Genomic DNA, 26,652 nt, shown 5'->3' on the forward strand with positions numbered 1-26,652 from the left:
GTGCCCTGCCAGGAGCACCTCCATCACCCAGGCAGTGACCGGAGTGGCTTGAGCTGGGGTGGAGGGGTGACAGCATCTCACACAAAGGAGTACCCCACCTGTGGCCACTGACCCCCAGCAGACACAACCTGAAGCCCCATAACGCTGGCTGCGGACACTGCGGGTGGGACAGGGCTTTAGGTCACAGAGGCAGGGAGCACAGGCGTGTGCCTCCTCAATCCCCCTCAGCCCCAGCCGGAGCCCCCTGAGCACGGGTGGAGCGGGCGGAGTGGGCCCAGCACCAGCACCTGAGCTCTAGGCTGGCCTTTGGGTGAGCCACACCTGCATTCCGGGTCTGTTTCTTCATCTGTCCAAAGGAGAAGGTGGACAAGATGTCCAAAGCCCTTCATCTCTGATGTTCCTGCCGAGGGACCCCAACTCCTGTTCCCTGTCCGGTGCCCGGCAGAGCCTGTCTGGGCAGCTAGCACATCTCACTGCGCCCACGGGTCTGGGAGAGGAAGTGCTGGTGGCCGCCCTTTCCCTGCCTCCCCACAGGGCTCCTGCCTCACAGGTGCTGACAACAGCCTGTGGCTCCTGACACCCACAACAGCTGTTTCCTAGCCTTCCTGTGACCACAGAACCACTCTTGAAGCAGAAGTGCCCTCGCAGGGCGAGTGGGTAGAACAGGTCTCCACAGAGGTGCCTGGGGAGGAGGGGAGAGGCAAGACGGGCTGGCCTGGTTCCGAACATGGTGGGAAATCACGGGTGCGCAGGCCCGGCTTCTGCAGCAGCACCTCTTCAGGGGGGCCTTGACCAACGTGTCCTGACCCCTCTCCCTGACGCGTCCTGCCTCAAGCCACCATGTCTCCTACATGCTGTTCTCCTTGCCACCTGCCCATTTTGCATCTGCCCAGACAACTCCTACCTGTCCTTCAAATCCCAACTCCAGTGCAGCCCCAGCCTCCAGTGTCGTCACTCTGACCTGTCTGGGTTGAGCGTGTATCACTTGTGAATTTCTTCTCAGGCACAGCAATGGAGTCTCCCCAAGGACTGAGTCCCAAGAGTGGGTAAGAGGGGACAGTTTCCAACCTGCACATGACAAGCCTTACAAAGAGAGAGCAGAGAGGTGGCCATATTCTCCCTCCTCACTATGCTGCAGGCAGGTGGAGGACAGATACCCCCAAGCCTGCTCCAGAGCCTGGAGCCCTGAAGCAGCCATAGACACTGTGCACACTGCAGACAAGTCCCTAGGCCTATCTGAGAAGTGCAGGGGATGGAGACAGTCTCTCATCTTGGGGTTCGTTATTCTCCAGCTCTGATGGCAGATGCCCAGGCAGTGGCAGTGCGGGCTCCGCACCCGCTGGCTCCAATCTCAGCTCCTCCTGGGAAGCTGCATGGCCGTGGGCAAGTACCTTTGTTTCCTCATGGGGACAGTAACAATCCCCACCCACAAGGTTGTTGGAAATTACAGTGATTTCATGCAGGTGAAGGCCCAGCATGGGATGCACAAACAGCAGCTGCACGGACCCTCCTCGTCCTCCCACTAACCCAAGTCCCATCCCACCAGACCCACGGCTCCCTCTGGGGTGAACAGGCCAGGAGCGTCTCACTTCCCTCCGGGCCAGCTGGAAGGCTGTAAGTGACGTGTCAGGGCTGCTCACCGGAATGCAGCAGACTGTCCTAAAGGTTGAGGTGGTGGCCATGATGACCTTGGATTCAACTTCCACTTACAGCCATAATGGAATGACAGAGATGGAATTTACCCTCCTGCCTTAGCAATAAAAAACCCGGATAAAATCTATGATGCCACGGACAACAGGCTTCAATCAGCACAGCGATCCCTGAGAGAAGAGGAACAAACCAGCTGAACCCTAGGATTGCCCCACTACTTCCAGGCTGCAGCACAGGGAGGGGCGCCCCCGTGGAGTCTTGTGGTCTCCCTGAGTTGAGGAGACAGGGTTCACTCTGAGTGTGGCAGCTAGGATTTGCAGGAAGGAGTGCCACAGGGGAGAGAGTTGCACAGTGTGAACTCCAGAGAACTGCAGAGGGTCGCCCTAGAGTCTTCGGCTGATGGCCGAGCAGCACCCGAACGTGAGGAAACTACTGAGGCTGAGAAGGGAACCACCGGAAAGGGGAGGCTGAGCAGAGAACCACCAGAAGGGGGCAGCTGGAACAATCGCTGGTGCTCACGCAGGACCAGGAATAGTGTATGTGCCCCCAGCCAGAATAGAAACCCCTCCTAACACACAGGGCCTGCAGGGGGGTCCTCAGAAGGATACTGCCTCAGCAGTGGACAAATAAGTCCTAGACCAGGCATAAGCAAACTTCCTAAAAAACCAAAGTGTAGATATGTGAGGCTTTGAGGGCCATGTGTTCTCTGTCACAACTACTCAAATCCGATGGTGTAACACAAAAGCAGCCAAACAAAGTATATAAATAAATGTCTGTGTTCTATTGTTTATAAAAGCCGGCAACAGGCTTCCTTTGGCCCAGGGTCCATAATTTGCAACTCCTACCCTGGAGTGAAGTCGGCTCTGGACCTGCCTAATAAAGCTTGACAGGAAGCCACAAAAGCATTAAATTGTTTCCAAGTAACGTAACTGCATCTCAGGACAAGGATCCAAAATATTTAAAGGAGAAAACAAAACAAACAAAAACTACAAGCAGCCCACAACATAAAATCCAACATGCCTGGTATCCAATTAAAAATTACCAGACACACAAAGAAACAGGAAAACATGATGCACATGAGAAAAAAAAAAAAAAAAAACAATCAAAATCAACCAAAAAATGACACAGATGTTAGAATTGGCAAACAAAGACATGAAAACAGTTAAAACTGTGTTCCATGTGTTCAAAAAGTTAGGTAGAGATGTGGAAGATATTTTTTTTTTTAGCCAACAAATCGAAATTCAAGAGGTGAAAATGCAACATTTAAGATTGAAAATATAATAGGTGGAATTAACAGATTAGACACTATAGAAGAGAAAATTAGTGAACTTGCAGACATGTAAGTAGAAACTATCCAAGATGACACACAGAAAGACTGAAAGAACATAATCACAGCATCAGCAAACTGTGGGTCAACTTCAAGCCATCCAATATATGTGTAATTGCAGTCTCAGAAGGTACAAGGGTTGGGAGTGAAGGAGAGACCAAAAATAAATAAATAAATAAATAGAAAAAAAATGGCCAAAACACTTCTACCATTTGATTAAAGACTAAATCCAAGGCCGGGCGCAGTGGCTCATGCCTGTAATCCCAGCATTTTGGGAGGCAGCGGCAGGTGGATCACATGAGGTCAGGAGTTTGAGACCAGCCTGGCCAACATGCAAAACCCTGTCTTTACTAAAAATACAAAAATTAGCAGGGCATGGTGGCATGTGACTGTAATCCCAGCTACTTGGGAGGCTGAGGCAGGAGAATTGCTTGAACCAAGGAGGTGGAGGTTGCAGTGAGCCGAGATTGTGCCATTGCACTCCAGCCTGGGCAACAGAGTAAGACTCTATCTCAATTTAAAAAAAAAAAGACTAAATCCACAGATCTCAGAAGCTCAATGACTGCCAAGCAGAAGAGACATGAAAAAACTATACCAATGCACATCATAATCAAATCACTTAAAGTCAGTAACAAAGACAGCCTTAAAAACAACCAGAGGAGAAGACAACTGCATGTCAAGGAACAAAGTAAGTGGCCTTCTCATCAGAATCACTGCAAGCCACAAGACAATAGGCAATATCTTTAAAGCACTAAATGGAAAAAGAAAAAAAAAATCAACTTAGAATTTTATACCCAGCAAAAATACATCTCAAAACAAAAGGCAAACTAAAGACTTTTTCAGATACAAAAAAGCTGAGAGAATTCATTACTAGCAGACCTGCACTCCCTCCTCCAGCTGCAACCCCCTCCTCCAGCAGCACGGTTTGGACAGACCTGGCTGCAGCAACTCAGTTTTTCTATGCTCATGACATGATCCTACTCCCCCTCCCCTCCTCCTCCCCTGCAGGGGGCTGGCAGGATTAGTGAGATGCCATCTGAAGAGGCCCAAGGAGGTTCTCTGGGTTAGGAAGGCCTCCTAGGATCCCTGGGTGGTGCTCCCTGCCACCTCCTGGCAATCTCCAAACCAGTTTGCCCATACAGTGGCTCCGAAAGCCTGCCACCGAGAGGACTAGTTTAGCTAACAGTCTCATCTTGCCTCCCTCCCAGGGTAAAGGGAGTCTGTGTACTTGGTAACAAATGCTGACCCCAGCCAGAGCAAGGATAATTAGGTCAACCAGCTGGCACGCATACAGGTGTCCCTTTTCTGGAGACAGGGAGGGGTGGTGATGGCCACTCCCGTTTTCCAGAGGGGGTGTCACTGTCCCAGTGCCACCCTGTCAACTAGTGGCAGAGGCCTCCTGTTCCTAGGCTTTTCTCCTAACGGGGGACCGTGTGTCCATTCCAAGCTCTGAACCCACCCACAGCCTCCCAGAGCCCACCTCAGCTCCTGAAACAAATACCTGACCCTCAGCACGGTCTGGAAGGTCAATGCTTGGGCCTCCCTGGCTCTGCCATGCCTTCCCTGGGTGGTCTGTGGCGGGTCACTTCCCACTCTAAGCCTCAGTTTCTCTTCTTGGTAACACGGGGAGTGAAACTGGATGAACTCGGAGGTCCCGTTCCCCTCTGACATTCATCAGCTCTGTGAACACCTTCCCCACCGACTATTAAGACTGAAGCCTCATTAAGGCCAATTAAAGGAAGATCAGGCCTTCTGAGCACCAAATGGCTGCAGTGGGTCGGGGTCAAGAAGCCCAAGCTAGTCATGCCCAGAGCGCTCTGACCAGGAGGCTCTGCCTAGCCCAGTGGCATGGAGGCACTACCCTGAGTCTCCTACCTCCCCCAGACGGACATCAGCTTCCTTGCCACGGCTCAGGAATACTGCAGAGACAAGGGGCTGGCAGAGCTTGGAGAAAGGCCATGAGGTGACCAAGGCTATCCCCTGTGGATGAGGCAAGAAGGCAAGATCCTTTCCCGCTGGGCACAAGGAGCTTCAGAATCCTCAGGGCTTCCAGGCTTGCAGGCACAGGATCCAGCCAACCAGACCATCCCATGTGGGCAGCAAATGGCACCAGCTGAGAATTTTCAAACAGGAAAATCTCAGAACCACGGATTCAAAAGCCTTTAAAACCTCAGCTTCTCAGGGTCCAAGAGCAACAGACACTGGGGACATCAAGCATCCTAATGTCCCAGAAAGCCTGGCATGGAAAGGACTTGCCCAAGGTCACAAAGCACGCCAGGGCAGGGTTGAGGCTTCCAGGCCACCTGGTGCCCACATGCTCTCTGCTGCATTCCACTGAGCCCCTGCCTGAACTTCTGCCAGGACAGCGAGCTCACCACTTCCACCCGTAGACTACTCCCAGAGAGAAGCTCTCAGGACAGGAGTGAGGAGTGAAGGTAGAGGTGGTGAGGGGAGAGATCTGGCATCTACCAATGCCAGCTCCATGCCAGACACAGAGTGTTTTACACACCCCACTTTTTCCCATTTAAATCTCACGATGACTTTATGAGGCAGGTGTTAGCTGTTAGCACCACCATGACACGGAGGAGGAAGGAACAGAAGGTCAGAGAGGCCAAGCAACTATCTCCGAGCAACCACTAAAGATAACACCAGAGCTGGGGCTCATGCCTGGGTCCCAGTAATATGGACGCCTGTCTTCCCACGACCCCACGTGGCATTTAACCTGGCAAGGTACTCGAGGCCATGGGTCATTCAGACCCTTAAAGGGGACTAGGACAGCCCACCCAGGCTAGGGCCTGCCAGGCTGGGGCCAACGTGGGCCATGGCACAGGGCGAGACCCCAACTTTCTCCCCAGCTGCTCGCGAGGCAGAGGGTAGCGCAGTGCTTTTGGATGCTCCTGTCTGTCACTGCTTCAAGACAAGGCCTGATCCCCATTTTACAAGCGAAGAAACTGAGGTCCAGGGTCCTGCAGCATGCGAGTGGCTAAGTGGGACCAGTACCCTCTGCTGGCCCAGGGGCCAGGACCCTCAGCTTCAGGGAGACCCTCTCCAACCAGTGAGACCCAATCCAAGTTCAGCCACACCTAAGACCTTTGGTGTAACCTTATGAAGGCCCCAGCCGACTCTGAGCCTCAGTTTCCCCAGCTGTGATATGAACATGACGGCAGGCCCTGGCTCTTGGGGCCGTGGGAAGGAGGCCAACCCGGTGGCTGAGCAGCTGCCTCTCCCAATGGAGTGCCCAGACGGGCAGGCACTCTCTCCTTAGAGCTCCTTCCTCGAAGGGCTGCTCCCGACTCTCCTGAAACTCTTAATTAAAAGACGCAAGCGCCGCGGGGAAGGGAGACTTTGGAGCGCACAGGAGTTAACACCTGGGATTCCTTTATCAGATGGTTCCCCACCCACTCTCTGACCTGTGGTGGGAGCCTGGGCCAACTGTGGGCCCCCCAAAGTGTCAACTGGGCCACCTGTGGCCTCTGGCAGTGTGGGGAGCTGTCCTGGCACTGCCCAGCTAAAGGATGCAATGAGTGGCCTTCCTCCTGGTCCCCAGGCCACAGAGCTCACCCTGTTCTTGTGAGTCCGTGTCCCAGCTCTCCTCCAGAGAGCCCAGTATTTAGCTGCCAAGGAGTCTCATGAAAACGCTTTTACTGCCGGGCACAGTGGTTCATGCCTGTAATCCCAGCACTTTGGAAGGCAGAGGCGGGTGGATCACAAGGTCAGGAGTTCGAGACCCGCCTGACCAATATGGTGAAACCCCGTCTCTATTAAAAATGCAAAAATTAGCTGGGCATGGTGGCGCACGCCTACAATCCCAGCTACTCAGGAGGCTGAGGCAGGAGAATCGCTTGAACTCAGGATGCGGAGGTTGCAGTGAGCAGAGATTGCACCACTGCACTCCAGCCTGGGCGACAGAGCAAGACTCTGTCTCAAAAAGGAAAAAAAAAAAAAACGCTTTTACTGTCCTGAATCAGTAAACAACAGGATCCAGCAGCGAGGCTCTGGTGCTCCCATGCAGGGGTAGGGCTCAGAAGGAACAGTGACACTGCTTCTCCAGGGAATGGGGGGTGCTCAGGGCCTGCAGACTGGGGGTGGGCCCAGTCCCTCCAGATATCAGTTCTGTGACCTCGGGCAAGTTATTTGCCACCTCCGGGCCCCACCAAGCCTCAGTTTCCTCATCTGCAGCACAATGGAGACAACACCTACTTTCCAGAGTTGTGGGGAGGATTACACAGCACGGTAAAGTGCCCGCTCAGCACCTGGCATGGGGTTGGCATTTAGTAAGCGCCTCATTAAGCTGCTTCTATTCTCCCAGAGCCAAGCTGTGGGCCAGGACTTCAGCGTGTGAAGGCAGGGGCCTGACAGAAAAAATGTGGGGTGAATCAGGCATCGTGAAACCTGGGTTCGACTTTATTTCTCTGGGTCTGTTCCCAAGCCCTGGCCTGGCATGCAGAGATCAGCGTTCTGGCCCTGGCCACTGGCGCCTCACCCTCCCTCAGTTTCCTCAGCTGTGAACATGCAGAGATCAGCGTTCTGGCCCTGGCCACTGGCGCCTCACCCTCCCTCAGTTTCCTCAGCTGTGAAATAAGGAAGGTGTGATCCGTCCCTGCTCCTGGGGCCTCACCCTGGGGCTGGTGAGGGATCCTGCTAGGGCCCCCATGCCGTGTCCTGTTGAGGGGGGCTCAGCACCTGCTGGAGGAACCAGCTGGAACATCTACATCCAGCTCTCGCTGACGGAGCCCCAACCCAGCCCAGCCTCACCCCTTCTCAGGCTGCAGCCGAGCGAGGCCGGGGCTCGCCCCTCCCAGGCGTGATCCTACAGGCCCGTCCTCTGGTATGCAGTTGGAACCCCACAGCAGGTTTTTCCCCAGATAAATCATGGCTCCTGGGGCTGGGGGAGGGGCAGGCAGTGACCTTCCATCTTGGAATTGGAGCCCACTAGGGCTGGAGGTTAGGCTCGGAGGGCACAAGATGCTGGGAGTGAGACCCGGGACCCACCCGCCTCTTGTCCCAGGGGAGTCTAGGAACGCAGGGCAGCAAGGTATCAGGGCTGAAGGGGCCCCTAACAGTCTTCAAGACCTGTACCCATTTTACAGACGGGATGGCTGGGGCTTGGAGAGGAGCTGGGGCTTGTTCCAGGTCACACAGTCAGGCGGAGGCAGAGCACGGACTTTTGGCTCCTAGTCGTGCTGTCCACTAGTTCCATTCTAATCATTTGGGAACGGTGGGGCAGGAAGGGGGGACTGACAGCAGTCCTGACGGGAACACAGCCGCTCCCCTGAGTGCTGTGTCACTTCCCTGCCCCAGGGTCTGCCTGTTGTGCTGACAACAGGTAAGGTGAGTGAGGAGGCGGCGGGCTGGGCTGTCCTGACTCAGCCCCAGCAGCCCCAGCCTGAAGCCCCCGGTGGGAAGAGGCCAGTGTGCGGTGAGGCGGCCCAGGCAGAGGGATCCCCAACCCAGGCAGGGGGCAGGCAGAGTTCTCCCCACACGATACCAGAGTGAGAAGGGGAGGCGGGAGTAGGGGCACGAAAGGTGATTCATGGGGAGAGATAAGGCAGGGAGCGCTCCCGGCAGGCGGCAGGCGGCAGGCGGGCAGACAAAGAGCACCGTCAGCATCCGTCAGCGTCCGTCAGCGTCCCGGCCCTGCCCCTGTGAGCCTGGGAAGCAGCCGGGGCAGGATAGCTGGAGGACTGCAGTGGCCTGGATGAGCTGCCCCTCCCAGCCCCGGCCTGTCACTCTGTCCTGCCAGGGCCAGGGCATGAGGGGTAGCCTAGAGTTTGAGGGAAACACAGGCCTGGTCCCCACCCCTCCACCCGAGAACTAGCTAGGTGACCTTGGGCAGGGACTAACAAGTTTCTACATCTGAAAAATGGGACAGATAACACTAGCTGAGATTATAAAGCGCCTCGCACTCAGTCAGCACTTGCTATTGTTATTATCCCCGCCCACATATGCCATGCTGGCCACGGGTCCTAGGAGAGATGTGGCAGGGAAGGACATGCCCAGGGCAGAAAGCAGGGGCTTGGCTCACCACAATGCTGTGGAGTCATGAACAAATCCCTGTCCTTCTCTGTGCCTCAGTGTCCTTGTCTGTCAGATGAGGGGCTTAGTCTCTACTGCCTCTGAGGCCCCCACTGTGGGACGCTTGAGGACTCCCTGAGGTCTGAGAGTGGGGAGCAGTCTCAGCAGTGAGTGCCGCATCCTGAGGGCTGGAAAAGCAGAGAGGAGGGCCCATCTGTCCGAAGCTCGAGGACATCACTCACTGTGGGGCCGTGTAGACAGACTGGCGCCCAAACTGGAGACCAGCTTCTTCCTGGCTATGTCACCTTAGACAGGTGACAGCAATAACCTTGTGGGAAGCAAAGGAAGGCAACGTCACCTTAGGTGACACTAATAACCTTGTGGGGCTTTTATGGGAAGCAAAGGAAGCTCCAGGTGGCCCATGAGACTGTATGGAGTGGCTGGGTCACAGCTGTAGCCAGAGACTCAGGGAGGAACCTGGAGCCAGCAGGGGAAGCCCTGGCCCTGGGAGCCCCTATCTGGCCCATCGCTGGGTGGGGGATCTGTCTGTCTGTGAGAGAGCAGACCCTCTGGCTGTTCCCATCTGCCTCCTTCCTGCCTCTGACGAGGAGGGGAGGCACAGAGGAGTGGGAACCTTGGCACAGCAAGTCCCCCTACCCAGGGCCTCAGTTTCCCTGTTTTCAAGATGGAAGTGGAGGCTGGGTAATGGGATCCCAGCAGGCTCTCTGTGGGGACTGGGTTCTCTAGCCTCCAGCCAGTCATCTCCACCAGTCACAGACGTCAGCAGCACTTCCCACACACCATGGCAGGTGTGGGGCGGGTCTCTCAGCCTGTAAACTATGAAGGTCCCTTCCTCCTCCCCCTCCTCCTCCTCTTCCTCTAACTCCTTCCTTACTTTTGTCACCCGATATTCCATCTTCACAATAGCCAAAGATGCAGCTTTTATCTGCACCACCTCCATCTTATAGACCAAAAACCCGAAGCCTCAAAGCTGCCCAGGGTCAGTCAGTGAATTGAGAGCAGTCAGGCTGGGGACCAGGCACCCCGACCCAGCTAGCTGACCCAGCTGGTCCCCTTGTTGGGCAGGGACTCCACCTTCCTGGAAACTGGAGCCAGGGCCAGGAGCCACCAGGGTCACCTCATCAGTTCTTGACCCACTTCTGGTTTCTCTGCCCACAAACTTCCCCAAGGCCCTGTCAGTTAGCCAGGATGGTCTCTGATGCCAGCATTCTGGTCTTGTGCAATTGGCTACTCTGCTCTGGGATTGGAAGTATAAAGGGATCAGACCCAGCAAGGAAGACCTCATCCCACAACCTGAGGCCCAGACCTGACTTCAGAATCCCCTTCTCAACACAGCTCACTAGGTAAGCTTTATCTATCAAGTCAAGATGTGCTTGGCAACGATGAGAAGGTACTTACGTGCAGCAGGCATTAGCACCTGCTCATGGTCACAGCTGTCCAGCAGTGGCCTAGCTGTCTCTGCAAGTGGCAAGCACCCCTTCTGAGAATGTGTGATGGTGTGTCAGCCAAGAATGGCCCCCCACAGCTAGGGCACTGCATAGCCCAAAAGGGGTGGAGAATGGGAGGGCCAAAGAAGGCTTTGTCCTCACCCGTGCGTCCTGGCCTGGAAAGTTTCCACCATTGCAAAGCTCACAAAGAGACTCAGAGAGGGTGCGCAATCTGCTCCCAGTTGCTCAGCACAGCTAGGAAACAGGCAGTGTTGAACCAGGACCTCCAGGCCAGTCTCAGATGGACTCGGACCATGCCTATCCCCTCACCCCGCAACAAAAGCTCTCCCCACCAGAGAGCTCACGGTGTGTGGGTGCCTTCACAGTGAATCAGAGACACTCTAAGGGAAAGTGAGAGGAAGCCCTGGGGTTCCTCCCCTCCCCACTCCACCCTATCTTGGTCCCTTCTTCTGGGGAACCAGAAACACCCCGCAACAATACAGAGGCCCTTTGAGACAGGGCAGCCCACTGTCACCTGCTAGGACCTGGGAACCCTATCCTGCAAAGAAACTGCGGATCCCCACAAAGGTGGGGAGGAAACCTCCACTTAGGAGGCAGCCAGGGAAACAGCAGAGATCCCTAGAAGCCCATGTTGGGCTCCCGTTTGGGGCTCTGAGTGAGCTTGTATTGAGGGGTCCGGTCGCTGGTTGGGCCTTGGCTCCCGGAGTCCCCACGCTGCCTCACCTTCTGTGCCTGGCTGATCATCTTCCGCACCACCTCTTTGATGTGGGCCTGCCCGTCTATGGGGGGCTGCATGTAGACGCTGGCCCGGGTCACGCCGCGATAGGCGATGGTGTCGGGCCAGCCCAGGTCCAGCTGCGGAATGGAGCGGTCCGACTTCTGGGGCCAGTACTCCAGGGAGGGCAGCGGCTCAGCCTCGGTGGGGACCCCATCCGCCCCGCTGGCTTCCTCTCCGTCGCCGACCCGGTGGTCCTCGGGCCCCTGGGAGGGGTCCGTGCCCCGAGGGTCCTCAGAGCCCGGGTCGTACACCTCGATGGTCTCCAGGATGCGCTTGAGCTCCAGCTCCGAGAGGAAGTCTCGGATGTTCTCCCGCTTGAGCACCTCGTAGAAGGCGTCCCGGCCGCGGGCCACCAGGGCCTCCAGCGCCAGCCGCTGCTCCTCGCTGTAGAAGAACTCGGGCTTGGACTCGCTGGAGCGCCAGTTCACATGGTTGTCGTCCAGACACTGCACCTGGGAGAAGGCCATGGTGCCGCCTGCCCGGGCACTGCTGCCGCGGGTGGGTGGGCAAGGTCCGGCTCCTAGCTCCGGCCCGGCTGGGGCACCGCGCGCTCGGGGGCCTCTCCGCGGCCTCTGCTCCTCTGCCCATGAGCAACCTGCGGGAAAGACCTGATGAGCCCGGCTCGGCGCGGAGGGCGGGCCGCGCGGGAAGGGGCGGCGGGGGGCGGGGCCGGGAACTCAGGTGGGCGTGGGAAGGACGGGGCTGGGGCTGGGACTGGGAAGATGAGGTGGGGGCACTGGACTAGGATGGGGAGAAAGTAAGGGATCGTAACAGCAGGGAGGGAGCCGTGGGCCACGTCCCAGGGCTCAGCGTGCCTCTATGTGCAGGGGACAGGGAACCCACATCCCAGATTTCCGGAGCTGCCTGAAGTCCTGGCAACTTCTGAGGGAAACTAGGGCAGCCGGGGAACTTCCCAGTAGCTTCTTAGAGTGAGAGGCGGCCCCGGCACAGCGGCGCCCCGCAAACCGAGGGCTTCCGGGTAAGGGAGGGGTCTTAAAATTCCCAGGTGCCGGCAACCCAGGAGGCCTGCCCTGAAGAGGCCGGGGCTTTCGGAGGGGTCCAGGAGACCCAGAAGTGCGGTTGTGGGGCGGCGGCGCCCCGCGAGACCCGGGATCCCGGGGACGCGGCTGTGACTTGCTTACCGAGAGGGCACAGGCGGAGCGCGGCGCACACGCGGCGGCGGCGGCGGCGGCGGCGGCGGCGGCGCGAGGCCGGGCGGGGGAGCACCGGTGACTCAGGGCCGCCCCGCCCACCCCACTGTCGCCACCTGCGGTCACGTGCCGCCCGGGGCGGGGCCGGAAGCTGATTCACCCCTCCACAGGCAGACAGACCTGGGGCGGGTGCACTGCCCACTGTTCCCTGGTGCCCGAATTCCGAAAAGCTCAGAGGTCTAAGCCCAAGAGCTCCTGGAACACCCAGCCCAGAGAGGGACAGTGTTCTTCCTGAGGTCACACAGCGGGTCAACAGCCTTGGCACCCCCTGTGCCCCCAGGGTCTGTTGGTGATCCTGGATCAACCCTGGCTGTGCCCAGTTTCGCCGGTTTGGCGGGAAGTCCGTGCGGCTGTGTAGATTTCCAGCTTCCAGTTGTGGAAATAGGTCTAGGGTACTGGACTGGGAGCCCCCAGGCAGGGATAGAGCCCTGACTGAACCAACCTCTGGGCTTTCCTGAGCAGGTACCTAGTTCTCAGTCCTGAACCCTGATCCCCTCTGGGAGGGGTCCCCGGACTGCTTTTGCGTGGCGGGCAGCACCCGACCTGAACCCTAGGGCAGGGAGGGGCCAAGAGGGCAGCTGTGGGCTGGGGTCAGGCCCAGCTCTCTGCTGAGCGTCCCCTGGGGTTGGGACCCTGGTTATGGGGAGCGTGGAGACCACATCTGAAGGCAGGCTTTGAGAGTGGGACAGCAAAGCCCATTAAACCTGGCCCAACAAACAGCCCCCACCCCATCGCGTGCCACAGCCAGTCTGCCAGGCACCAGGCCCAGCCCTTCCTCCCATCCCCCATACTTGCTCTGGATCTGGATGGGGCTGGTTTGGGGCCCTTAAGGATGCTGCTTCGGTAGGCTGGTGACATCTCTAGGCCTTGCGCCCTCAAACCCTCCTCCTCCAAGGCCTTCTCCATCATTCATGGCCCATTAGGACTCCTTGCCTCTGAGTCCACTGCCCTGGACAAGGACTGGCCTCCTAGGCCCAGCATCCTTGTGGTCCCCATCACTGACCCCTCAAGCCTGAAGTCCTACACTCTGCCATACAGCCCCCCAAGGGCTTTATGCTACTAAACATAGTGGCCCTGGGGGGACAGGCACACATATTTGCATCCCTCCCCTGCCCCAGGGCCAGAGAGGGGAGGTGGTCCCAGCGGGGGAGCCCTGCTTTGAGGGTCCCGAAGACCCATTTATAGCCCCTCTACCACTGTGGATCCCCTGCAAGACCCTCTCTGAGCCACCTCAGCTTCTCCCTGTGTTCTTACCAATGCACAGAGGCTGGGGAGTTCAGGAAGGGAGTCCAAGGCCTCACCCTCCCATCCACCACCCCCACACTTCTGCAGTTGATGAACAGGAAGGTTGTATGCACCCAGTTTTCCCCAGTAGTGATGTTTTGCATAACTATAATACAATAATATCACAGCCAGAAAATTGACACTGGTGCAATCCACAGAGTTTATTTAGATTTCACCAGTTTTTTGTTTGTTTTGGGACACGGTCTTGCTCTGTCACTTAGGCTGGAGTACAGTGGTACGTACAATCATTGCTCAATGCAGCCTTGAACTCCTGGGTTCAAGCGGTCCTCCTGCCTCAGGGTCCTGAGTAGCTGGGACCACAGGCACCATGCCCAGTTAATTTTTTTTCTTTCTTTTTCTTTTTTTTTTTTTTTTTTTTGTAGAGACAGGGCCTCTCTATGTTGCTCAGACTGGTCTCAAACTCCTGGCCTCAAGTGGGTCTCCTACCTTGACCTCCCAAAGTTCTGGGATTACAGGCGTGAGCCACTGCACTGGCCAGATTTCACCAGTTTTACATGCACTTATTTGTGTGTGTGTGTCTACAACGTTACTATGTGTAGAGATTTGTGTAACCACCATTACAGTCAAGATACAGAACTGTTCTATCACTACAAAGATCTCCCTCTCTGTAGCCATCCCCACACCTCCCCCCCACCACCATTCCTAACTTCTGGCAACCACTAATCTATTCTACAATTCAACAATTTTGCTATTTCAAGAATGCTATATAAATGGAAGATGTAGTATATAAACTTTTGGGATTGGCCTTTTTTCCCACTTAGCATAGTTCTCCAGCAAGTCATCCAAGTTGTTTCATGGATCAATGGTCTGTGCTTTTCATTGCTGACTAGTATTCCACGGTACGGATATACCACAGTTTGCTTAACCATTTCAGTGATTAAAGGATATGTGGAGTTTCCAGCTTTTGATTATTACAAATAACCTTGCTATGAGTATTCATATACATATGTATATAAGCATCAGGTTTCATTTATCTGGCATAAATGCCCAAGAGTGTTATTCCTGGGTCCTGGTAGTCATGTGTTCAAACACTGCCAAACTTTTTCCAGAGTGGCTGCACCATTTCACATTCTCACCAACAGTATGTGCGTGATCCAGTTTCTCCACATCCTTGCCAACATGTGGTGTTACCTTTTTTTTTTTTTTTTTTTTTTTTTTTTGGCCATTCTGATAGGTAGGTCATATCTTATTGTGGTTTAAACTTGTGCTTTCCTGATGGCTAATGTCATTGAATCTCTTTTCATGGGCTTATATGCCATCTGTTTGTCTTCTCCTTTGAAACATTTGTTCATGTCTGTTGCCCATTTTCTTTTTTTTTTTTTTTTGAGACGAAGTCTCGCTCTGTCGCCCAGGCTGGAGTGCGGTGGCGCAATCTCGGCTCACTGCAAGCTCCGCCTCCCGGGTTCACGCCATTCTCCTGGCTCAGCCTCCCGAGTAGCTGGGACTACAGGTGCCTGCCACCACGCCTGGCTAATTTTTTTGTATTTTTAGTAGAGATAGGGTTTCACCGTGTTCGCCAGGATGGTCTCGATCTCCTGACCTCGTGATCCACCCACCTTGGCCTCCCAAAGTGCTGGGATTACAGGCGTGAGCCACTGCGCCCGGCCACTTTTGCTCATTTTCTAATTGGATTGTCTATTTTTTAACTCTTGAGTTTTAACTTTTTTACTTTTTTGTTTTATTAGAGATAGGCTCTTGCTCTGTTATCCAGGCTGGAGTGCAGTGGCATGATGATAGCTCAGTGCAACCTCAAACTCCTGGGCTCAAGCCGTCCTCCCACTTCAGCCTCCCGAATAGCTGGGACTACAGGTGTGCACCACCATGCCTGGCTAATTGTTTTTTATTTTCAGTAGAATCATGGTCTCGCTATGTTGCCCAGGCTTATACTGTTGAGTTTCAAAAGTTCTTTATATATTCTAGATACAGGACCTTTGTTGGGTGTGTGCTCTGCGAATATTTTCTCCCAGTTAGTAGCTTGCCTTTTCATCCTCTTTGCAGGTGTCTTACAGAGAGCTAAAGTTTTAAATGTTGATGAAGTCCAGTTTATCAATTTTTCCTTTTATGCATCATGCTTTTGGCGTCAAGTCTAAGAACTATTCACTTTGTTGAAGACAAAATGAAAATGTAGAGACGAATCTCTACATTTAATGGTTTTATTTGGGAAGAAAAATTGCAATTCAGGGCATGCCCAAAGACTGGGTGGTCTTCGATGTGTCTGGAGAACACCAAGAAGGTTAGAGGTTTTCTAAAAAGCAGAAATGTTACTTAGTGCTCTTTGAGAAAGTTCCTTGGCACTAGTAAGGGTTTGGAGACCTGGAGAGTTCTGATTGGTGAGTGACAGTGGTAAGCAAAATTAGTCCTAGATTTGTAGCAAGTTATCTCAGCAGCTATAGATAAAACTGGTTTCAGGTTGTAACTGGACGTTGCTTTCACCAGCCAGGCTCACAGGGAATTGCATTTTTGCAATAATATTATGTACCCTCGATGCTTTCCCCCACTGGCCTCTTACTTCTGTTTTAGTTTTGTAGACAAGAATGACCCAATATGTATGATCAACTTTTACAGCCTAGACTTGGGTCCTAAAGATTTTCTCCTATTATTTTCCCCAAAAGTTTGATGGTTTTTTTTAACATTTTACATTTAAATCTGTGATCTATTTTGAGTTAATTTTTGTATAAGGTGTGAAGTTTAGATTGAGGGTCGGTTTTTGACCTATAGATGTTCTCAGAAGAGTTTTTACAGAGGAGGAGACAGCCTCACGGAATTTTTTTTTTTTTTTTTTTTTTTTTTTTTTGAGATAGGGTCTTGCTCTGTCTCCCAGGCTGGAGTACAGTGGCCTGATCTCGGCTCACTGCAACCTCCATCTCCCAGGTTCAGCAATTCTCGTGCCATAGCCTCCCAAGTAGCTGGGACTACAGGTACGCACCACTGCACCTGGCTAATATTTGTATTTTTGGTACAGGCAGGGTTTCGCCATCTTGCCCAGGCTGGTCTCAAACTCCTGGCCTCAAGTGATTCATCCACCTCAGCCTCCCAAAGTGCTAGGATTACAGACATGAGCCACCGTGCCTGGCCAGTCTCAGAGATCTTAATCACTCAAGATCACACAGCAAGGGATTGGGGGAGCTGAGTTTATTTTGTTGTTGTTGTTGTTTGTTTGATTGAGACAGGGTCTTGCTCTGTCACCTCCAGGCTGGAGTGCAGTGGTGCAATCACGGTTCACTGCAGCCTGGACCTCTCATACTCAAGCAATCCTCCCACCTCAGCCTCCTGAGTAGCTGAGACTACAGGCACGAACCACCCCGCTAATTTTAATTTTTTGGGGAAAGACATGCTTTCACCAGGCTTTGTTGTTTTTTTTTTTTTTTTGAGATGGAGTCTTGCTCTGTTGCACAGGCTGGAGTACAGTGGCGCAATCTCCACTCACTGCAAGCTCCGCTTCCCGGGTTCACACCATTCTCCTGCCTCAGTCTCCCATGTAGCTGGGACTACAGGTGCCCGCCACCGCGCCCGGCTAATTTTTTTAATGTATTTTTAGTAGAGACGGGGTTTCACTGTGTTAGCCAGGATGGTCTCGATCTCCTGAACTCGTGATCCGCCCGTCTCGGCCTCCCAGAGTGCTGGGATTACAGGCGTGAGCCACCGCGCCCGGCCCAGGCTTTGTTTTTTAATTGAAATGGGGTCTCCCTATATTGGTCAGGTTGGTCTTGAACTCCCAGCCTCAAACAATCCTCCTGCCTTGGCCTCCCAAAGTGTTGGGAGCTACATGGCTGATAACTGGATTTGAACTCAGGTCTGAGAGCCTTTCTCCTCCCTCCTGCAATGGCAGTGTCTGGCTCCTGGGAATGGGCAGGGCCTGGTTAGGGAGTAGAGAGCACCTTGATTACCCCTTAAGGGACTCTGTCCAGTGACCTCCTTGGGAGAAAATCATTCACTCAGTCAACAGGCACTGGCAGAAGCTACTGTATGTTTGCTTGTGCTAAGCACTGTTGAGACCCAGACTTTTCCCTGAGGCCCCATAGTCATAGTCTGGGTGGGAGGCAGGACAGTCACAGGGCATAGAGTTATTGGTGCCGTGGAGCATATAGCCCGAAAGCCTGAAGGGCTCAGACGTCCGTAATGAATTGAGAAGAATGAGTGTAAGTTCCCTGGGATAAACCCAGGGAAGGGCAGAAGGTGGGAAGGGTGTTCCGGGGAGAAGGAACAGCAAACACAGAGACCCAGAGGTGTCCAGGAGAGCCTGAGGTGCCAGAAGTCTGGGTGAAATTAGTCAAGGAGAGGGTGGCTGAGCGAGGTGGCCATAGAAAGGGGTGTGGGAGGGCCTTGATTAGAGCCTGTGATACCCCTGCAGTGGCTGGAGAGGCACGGAGCGGATGTGAGCAGGGAGGAGCGTAGGCAGATTGGTGGGTTTAGAAGTTCCCTTTGCTTGCTTGCAGTGGGAGTGGATTAGGAGGCACAGCGAGGAGGTAGTGCAGTAATCAAACAGGACTGGGCATTGGCCATGGGGAGGGAAGACAAAGGGACGAGGAGAGGCAACCCCCGGCTTCCGGTGTGGGCCCTGGCTAGACGGAGGGCTGATGCAAAAGTGGGGCCCAGTGGGGAACTCCTAGGCCTGCAGAAGCCAGCACCCTGGCAAACCCATAGACCCCTGCCAGCTCCCCACCTCTCACTGCCCCCCACTCCGCTTCCCCGGGGCTGCTTACTCTGGAGTCCTGGGGGACTGTGTTTCAATGGTGACACCACTGCCACTGTTCTCACAAAGGAGAAGTTGTTCTTTCTTGCTGCTCAGCACAAACACTTAGTCAAACCAGTGGTACTCAGGGCGGTTTCCCATGCCGAGAGCCTGGAATGGCCTGAAGAAGCTCACGAAGAATCTCCTAACTCCGGCTTTCTGAACCATTATATGGCTGCGACACCTCACCTATCCCTCCCAGGAGGGCTGGGTCCTCTGAGTGCCAATCCGCCTGCCTAGGCTCAAAGCCCATCAGCAGTAGCCCATCACCTGTCCTCTGAATCCTGGACCCCAGTGGCCTCAGAGTTCTGCCATGGGGTCCCTGGCTCTGTCTTGGATCTGACTGTGTCCCCCAGGCAAGTTATGTCCTTTCTGGTCCTGAAAAACGAATGGAGGTAGAGGTGGTAGGATGGGGCAGCTGGATCAAACAGTGCTCTTTCTGGGATGCCTCCTCCCACTCCTCCTCTCCTCCTGTGCCTTTCCGCCCTCCTCCCCACCATGCAGTCACTTATTCATTCATTCAACCAGTGTTCCCAGAAAGTCTCTTCTGGGCCATACCTGGGACTTGGAGATGATTCAAACCCAGTGTCTGCCCTTGGGGAGCTTCAGTCCTGGTGGAGAAGGTAGACTATGTAAACAAACAACTGTGATTCAATCTTTGGCCTTAGGAGCCCTTGGGAGGAAGCTGCTACTGCCTGGGGGGGTGGGAGAGTCAGAGGACAAGCCCTTTGCAATGAGCCTTGAAGCAGGAGGTAAACAAGGGTGGGGGTGGGTGTTAGACGGACGGTGGTGCCCTGGGAGGAGGGACTGTGTCTGCAAAGGCATGGAGGCGTCCAAGTGCTGGGTGTGTGTGAGAAAATGCAAGCAGGTCAGGGTGGCTGGTGCACGGTGCTGGGATGGGAGGTTCTGGGACCAATTGTCAAGGGCCTCGAACGCCATAGAAAGGATTTTTTTTTTTTTTCCTCAGGATGCCATGGGCTGAGAGGTGGAGATAGGGAGGAGGTTCCTAAGAAATAAGTGATATGCTGAGAGCTGTGATTCCAAAGTGTGGAGAAGATGGACAGGAGGCTGGGGAGGAGCTTGGGGCAGGGTGGGCCGCAGACGGGAGGGGGAAGAAGCCACGGGCCTGGGGGCTGATGGGAGGAGCCAGGGAGGTGCCTGGGGGATGACAGGAACCTGGTGTCCAGGAAGCCTGGAGCTCAAACAGGCTGGGCTGGAGACTGGGACACAGTCAAGGGTGCCAGGGTAGAGGACACTGCCCCAGCCCAGCTGGCTTGGAGGAAGAGGTGTGAGGCCCGCCCTTCCCTATGGGCTGGGCATCTAAGAAGGGACATATCAGAAAGGGACTTTGGAGGGTGCAGCTTACACAGGGAGCACTAAGACAGAAGTGTCAATGCCGGCTGCCCCTGCAGCTGCTGTGTTGCAACTCGGCCTGCCCCTAACAGGCCACTGCAGTGCTGTCAGTCAACTTGTTTCTGAACTCCCCCATAATCGTCGTCTCCCGGTTAGCTCTGCACCCTGGGCCCTGCTGAAAACCCCCGGGAGCAGGGGCCAAACGTTTCTAGAAAGTCTTTTATGGAAGGAAACCATGAATGTGGGTCAACTCTCTCCATTCCTACATCACTAGACCAAAGTCAGGCCCGCGACTGCCAACACCAGCAAAATCTCACTGAGCGGAGCAGTGAGGGGAGCCCCACACGTCATCAAGGCTATGGATGTGGGTCGGGGTTCTGTCCCACACAGGGCAGGAGGCTGAGGGATGCCTGGATTTAGGGTTCAGTTGGGATCTGGCCTGAGCCTGGGAAATTCGTGAGTCCTTCATTCATTCAACAGATGAGCCGTGTGCACCACCCCAGCCATGGGGGAGATAGCACGAGGCAAATCCCATCCTCTCAGGACTCGCCTGCCACAGGGAAGTGGCAAGAACCGAATAAACATGTCCAAGTCCTCCCAGGGATGACAAGGGATGAGGGAAAGCGATGTGGGGCAAGGGGACAGATGGGAGAATGGGGTGGGGAGGACAGACCCGAATTTGGGAAGGAGGCAAGCCTCGGGTGGGAGCAAGGAGGGACTTGCGGGGAGGGGCCGAGGGTCTGGATCACCCAGGGTCTTGCAGACTGTTGAGAGGCTGAGCGGCTGGAGAGTCCTGGGCATCGGCTCAGCAATCTGCAGCAGGAAATAGCCTAGCCTAAAGCTTGGACCCCAGAGTCGGAGACAGAGGTATGGATAGGCTCTGACCCCACGTCCTAAGCCAGAAAGCTGGAGCAGGCAGGCCTCGCCAGTCCCTGAGCTTTAACCACAGCCCTGCTGCCTGAGCTGCAGCTGTGTGACAGCATACTCAAGCCGGCTGCCCATGGACGGATGCCACTTGTCGACTTGTTGCTGAGTGAACACAAAGCCCAGGGGACAGGCTGAGGGCCTGGGGAAGGGCCCATCCTGCAGGGCTCTCTCCTCTCTAGCCTTCATTTCCCCCTTTGGGAAGAATGGCTGGGGACAAGGGGGGCAAGGGAGGCTCAGGCCCCAGGTAGACTCTAATGGCGGACCTCACACAGCAGAGCCAGCGGCAGGTGAGCCCCCTGGCCAAGGGGAAGTGGGATCAGGGAGAAGCGTTATGATGGAGAACAGCAGGGAAAAGGATTTTCAGAGGCCATGCCCTCCCCATGGCTCCTGAAAAGCTAATGGGGGTAGAGATGGTAGGGTAGGGCAGCTGGATCAAACGGTGAAACTGTGAAACAGTGAAACTCCCCTGTGAAACTGAGGCCCAGGGCCAAATGGTAACAGGTCAGAGGCATTGACAGAGCAGGTCTGGGCCAGGCTTCTGCCCCCAGCCCTGTCTTGCCCACCCCAGGTGCCCATGTCTATGGGGAGAGACACCAAGTGTCCCTTTCTCAAACAGATGACGTGGGCTGCGTGGTGCCATCCGAGTGCCTGCGGGCCTGCGGGGCCGAGGTCGGCTGCTCCAACATCGCCTACCCCAAGCTGGTCATGGAACTGATGCCCATCGGTGAGGCTGTGTGGGTGGAGGTCCGGGTGGAGGGCATGGGGTGTGACCTGGGGCCCAATGAGTGTGGGGACTGTGGAGGCCACTGTGGATCCAGTGTGATGCTGGGTGACATCCAGGTGGGCTGTTCTGCTCCTAGGAGAAGGGAACAGAAGCACTCACAATAGAAAGCACTCGAACACCCACTGCATGCCACCACCATCCCCAGGGCTTCCCAAGTGATACACTGGCCTCCCCTTCTCGGGAACCCCTAGTGCTATTAGTATCATCCCAATTTTTTTTTTTTTTTTTTTGAGATGGAGTTTTGCTCTTGTTGCCCAGGCTAGAATGCGATGGTGTGATCTTGGCTCACCGCAACCTCCGCCTCCCGGGTTCAAGCTATTCTCCTGCCTCAGCCTCCCAAATAGCTGGAATTAAAGGCGTGTGCCACCACATCTGGCTAATTTTTGTGTTTTTAGTAGAGACAGGGTTTCACCATGTTGACCAGGTTGATCTCAAACTCCAGACCTCTGGTGATCCACCCGCCTCGGCCTCCCAAAGTGCTGGGATTACAGGCGTGAGCCACCGCATCTGGCCTATATCATCCCCATTTTAAAGACAGGGAAACTGAGACCCAGAGAGGTTAAGTGACCTGGCCCAGGTCACATGGCAAGTAAGCTGCAAAGCTGACCCGATGCATCTGCCTGCACACCTTGCCTCCTATCTCGTGCTGTACCATCTCTTGAGAAAGGCCACCCACTATCTCCTCTTGCATGCCTACTGGGTGCCAGGCCCTTTACTAACAGTTTCTCATTAAATGCTATGAGATAGGGTTATTGGCTCCATTTTACAGATGGGGAAACTGAGGCACACAGAGGGGAAAGTGACTTGTCTGAGGTTATACAGTGACTGAGACACAAACCCAAGACACAAACTGCTTACTCTGCTGGGATCAGGAGCTCAGGACCCCCCACTACATCTGCAGGCATGAGTGCCTATCCTCTGCACTGCCCCGCCCTGAGACACTGCAAGCCCACAGGTAGAACTAGTGGGCAGGTTTTGGCTTTTTCCATGTTTCTCGTGGTAGCAGCATTCCTGCTATTCTAATGTGGGGTGATGAGTTCCCCATCACAGGAGGTATGCAAGTTCCCCATCACAGGAGGTATGCAAGGTGGAGGAAGCAACATGGCAAGGGGTGTGGGAGGTTCAACCCTAAGCAAAAAGCAGAAACAGTTTCCTGAGCCCTTGGCAGCCCAAGCTTTTCCTGTACAGATTCTCAGGTGCTGGAGCTTTCCCTGGTCCCCCTCCCTCTGACCCCCTCCCTTTAATCCCCTCTTCCTGGAAGCTTTCAGTCCCTCGGGTGAGCCCCACCCTGCTCCTTCCTCCTCTCCTTCTCTCCCTCCCTCCCTCCCTCCCTCCCTCCTGCAGAGCTCAGGCCTAATGGAAGTGAGTACACAAACCTAGGATCAGATCTTGGCTCTGCCACTAGCTGGCCAAGAAATTTGGGGCATGTCACTTCCCTGCTTGGAGCCTGGGTGTCCTCATTTGTAAATTGGAGATAATGGAATCTACCCAGCCCTCAGCGTTGTTGCTGGGATTAAACATAATGACATTGGGAAAATGCAGGCTTGGCCACGCTGTGGTTCCCACCTAAGGGCTTCGCTTTTCTCTTCTGTTCTGGGCAAAGGGACTTGCTAAGTCCCCCGGGGCTGACACTGAGCCATTGTTGGGCCACAATCCCTCTCTAGGCCCTGAGTTCCCTCTCTAAGAAATGGATGGAATAAGGTCCAAGTTCATCCATCTCCATGAGCAAGACAAGGGGGCGGGTGGAGAAATGTTTTGGGGAAAACTGTGATTTGACTCATTTTCCTTTGGGCTGCATCCTAGTCAGCTTCTGACAAGTGAACAGAGAGCCCAGAGACTCCTGGAAGTCACACAGCCAATCAGACGCAGAACCAAGGCCAGACAACCCAGCCAGGCAATAAATGGCTGTGCCTTCGGGACAGGGAGGCCAATGCCAGGCTTATCCTAGGATAGACGGGCAAAAGTTTGTAGAGGTAAAGGAGTTGCTTAGAATTGTAGGAGTCCTTGTAGACAGACTTGAACTTGTCCCCAGAGAGGGGAGGTGACCAGCCTGAAGCCACACAGCAGAGAGCGGGCAGTTCAGCATCCTTCCACCTTCTTTAGGGTTCCTCACCCCCAGGCCCTCTTGAGCCTACAACTCCCAGAAGGCCTTTCACAGCAATGCTACCCGCACCTCCTAGGGGAGCCCTCACTCCCACTCTGGAAAACCACAGAGCCAAGGAGAGAGGGGATCCACTATGCCTGCTGGGTCCTGCCATGCACAGGAAGTGGTGGAAAATTCCAGATACTGGGGCACTGCATGCTGGGGTGAGGTGTGCATCTTGCCCAGGGTGTGACCTTCAAGCAAAGGCCCCGCCCAAGCCTTCCTCACCAACCCCACCGCACCCCAAAGTTCTGCCTCTGGCCTGCTGTGAGTCCCTGGGCAATCTCTTCCCTTCTCTGAGCTTCCATTTCCTCATCTGTCAGGCGGGTTAATCACGCTTTCCTCAGACGGAGGCATGGGTGTGAAAGTGCTTTGTCAACGCCAGGCTCTGCAGAAAGGAGAGGTCTGATGGCGGCCTCAGCATTATTAGTAATTACGGTCGGGCCTAGGGTTGCCAGCAAGCCTAGGGCTCAAGCAGCCAGCTCCGAAGTCCCCACGGTTTGTCCTTGGCCTCCCCAGTCTCCTCATTTTGGGTCTTGCTCACCTCAAACCTCTTCAGCTTCTCTCCCTCCTGGCCCTCCGCCTGGAGGGGCATGGGAATGGCAGGCAGGCCTCAGGCAGTAGACCCCAGGCTGGAGGGGCTCCCGGGGCTGTCATCGGACAGGGTCACGCATCCCCCGTCCCACCCCAGGTCTTCGGGGGCTGATGATCGCAGTGATGCTGGCCGCGCTTATGTCGTCGATGACCTCCATCTTCAACAGCAGCAGCACCCTCTTCACTATGGACATCTGGAGGCGGCTGCGGCCCCGCTCCGGCGAGCGAGAGCTGCTGCTGGTGGGACGGTATGCGGGTGGGGGAACAATACGGGGGTGGGCGCCGGCACTGACTTTGAGGGATGAGCGGGAGTTTGCCACTTAGAGAAAGGTGGATGCCAGGGAGGAGTGAAGAGAAGGGCCCAGTGTACCCCGTCCATACCACCTCTCACATTGCTCTCCTGTCCACCTCTGTGTGATCGCAGCCCTCATCTGGGATGCGTCTCCACCCCTGAGCTGGATTCCCTCTGCAGGGGCAGCCCTCCCTCCCCAGCCATGCTACAGATCTATCTCCCCCAAAACCTGGGCCCCCATTCCTCCTGATGGTTCCCAGCTGCCCCACAGAGGGCCCCCGTGCTAGCACTCAGGACTGGCCACACTTGACCTGCCACATCCCTCAGCCTCCATGGCCTTAGCCCCACTGAGCTCCGGCTTGTTTCCTCCCAGCCCAGCTTGTCCCCTCCTTTTACACCTTGATGACTCACGCTGATCTTTCTACACTCTACCTGTGTCCCCTCCTCCATGCAGTCCTCCTTGAGACCCTCAACCAAGGAATAAGCCCCTCTCCCCTTCATACCCCAGGAACTCTTGCCAGATTCTTCCCACAGCACATGTGGCCATTATAGGCCAAGAGACCTCCCCAACACCCTTCTCTACATATCTGGGCTCTTCATGCGGACCAGGGCTGTGTCTGGGGAACAGGTGGTGTTTGGTTACATGAATAACTTCTTTAGTGGTGATTTCTGAGATTTTGATTTTGGTGTACCCATCACCTGAGTAGTGTACACTGTACCTAATGTGTAGTCTTTTATCCCTCACACCCTCCCAGCCTTTCCCCTGAGTCCTCAAAGTACATTGTATCATTCCTTTTTTTTTTTTTTTGAGACAGAGTCTCGTTCTGTCACCCAGGCTGGAATGCAGTGGTGCGATCTTGGCTCCCTGCAACCTCCACCTCCCGGGTTCAAGAGATTCTCGTGCCTCAGCCTCTTGAGTAGCTGGGATTACAGGCTCCCACCACCATGCCCGGCTACTTTTTGTATTTTTAGTAGAGACGGGGTTTCACCATGTTGGCCAGGCTGGTCTCGAACTCCTGACCTCACGTTATTCACCTACCTCAGTGGGCTGGGATTACAGGTATGAGCCAGTGTGCCCAGCCCATTCTATCATTCTTATGCCTTTACATCCTCAGAGGTTAGCTCCCATGTGCACGTGTCTGTCTATTTGCACCCTCCCTGCCCCTCCAGTCCCTCCCTCCTGTTGTCCTCTGAGCAGTGTGGCCCACACTCTGCTGGTCAGGGTTCCAGCCTTCTGGCACTTAGCTTGGCCAACAGTGAACCCCCTGGTCAGGAGCCCAGGGCACCCATCCTGGGGGTGGGGTCTCCTTCAGAGCTCCAGGCAGCCGTCCTGGGGATGCAAAACAGTCAGACTTCTGTCGGAAGGGCCCTGTTGGGACATGTCAGAGGCGGGTGCGAGTGAGCTCATCCACGGGCTCACAGGATCCTCCAAAACAAGGAGCCTCCCGCCTCTCACTGGGCAGGACACTTCCATGTCCCTGTGTCCTGGGCACTTGGCCCCTTGACCACCTCTCCCGCTCTGGCTCCCCTGCCTCTCCTCAGAAGCTGTGTGGCCTGGGGAAGACCCTGCACTCTCTGACCTTGCGTCTCCTCTGCGGCCAGACCTTGCTCTAAGCCCCTCCATGCTCCAGCATCCTGGGCCCTGGGACCTGGATGCCCTTCTGCCACCCAGTGTGTGACACTGGTAGCCCCTCTACCTGCCCAGTGGCCCTCATGTCCCCTGCCCACTACTTCCTGGTCTCCTCACCCGGACTCCCACCTGCAACCAAAGTCCTGACCTGGCCTCCTGCTGTGCCAGCTCACCCACCCATATAGCTGCCCATGCCCTTGACTCTCCTTCCCACCTCTTCTGCCAAGTAACCCCCCGCCCCCAGCCCTGCAAGCCTGGAGTTCAGCCTCCCTGAGGAGCAGGGCACAAGGCTGTGTGGTGCGGGGCAGGTTGCTCACCCTCTCTGGGCCCCAGTTCTCTCAGCTGCCAGCTGGTTAGAGCAGAAGGGGCCCCGTGCCAGGTGTCAGGCTGGCCAGTTCGACTTCCCCTCCCTCTTACAGCACTGGGATGCCCTCAACACCCC

The 26,652-nt window shown here is 55.1% G+C and overlaps 2 protein-coding genes across 2 annotated transcripts in view; one reads left to right on the top strand and one right to left on the bottom strand.

The window, feature by feature from the left end:
- Positions 1-12,447, bottom strand: part of FAM83G (family with sequence similarity 83 member G) — a 34,350-nt gene extending 21,903 nt beyond the window's left edge. The window contains exons 1-2 of the mRNA XM_008010589.3: positions 12,382-12,447; positions 11,185-11,834 (exon numbers count right to left, since the gene is read on the bottom strand). Of these exons, the coding sequence (XP_008008780.3) occupies positions 11,185-11,706 (522 nt within the window). The 5' untranslated portion in view covers positions 11,707-11,834; positions 12,382-12,447. The remainder of the gene's footprint in view (positions 1-11,184; positions 11,835-12,381) is intronic.
- The window catches only part of SLC5A10 (solute carrier family 5 member 10), a 69,390-nt gene that overhangs the window by 39,158 nt on the left and 3,580 nt on the right, over positions 1-26,652 (top strand). The window contains exons 10-11 of the mRNA XM_008010591.3: positions 21,384-21,491; positions 24,386-24,536. Coding sequence (XP_008008782.3) covers positions 21,384-21,491; positions 24,386-24,536 — 259 coding nt within the window. The remainder of the gene's footprint in view (positions 1-21,383; positions 21,492-24,385; positions 24,537-26,652) is intronic.

This window comes from Chlorocebus sabaeus, chromosome 16, assembly GCF_047675955.1.
Source record: "Chlorocebus sabaeus isolate Y175 chromosome 16, mChlSab1.0.hap1, whole genome shotgun sequence".
NCBI lineage: Eukaryota > Metazoa > Chordata > Mammalia > Primates > Cercopithecidae > Chlorocebus > Chlorocebus sabaeus.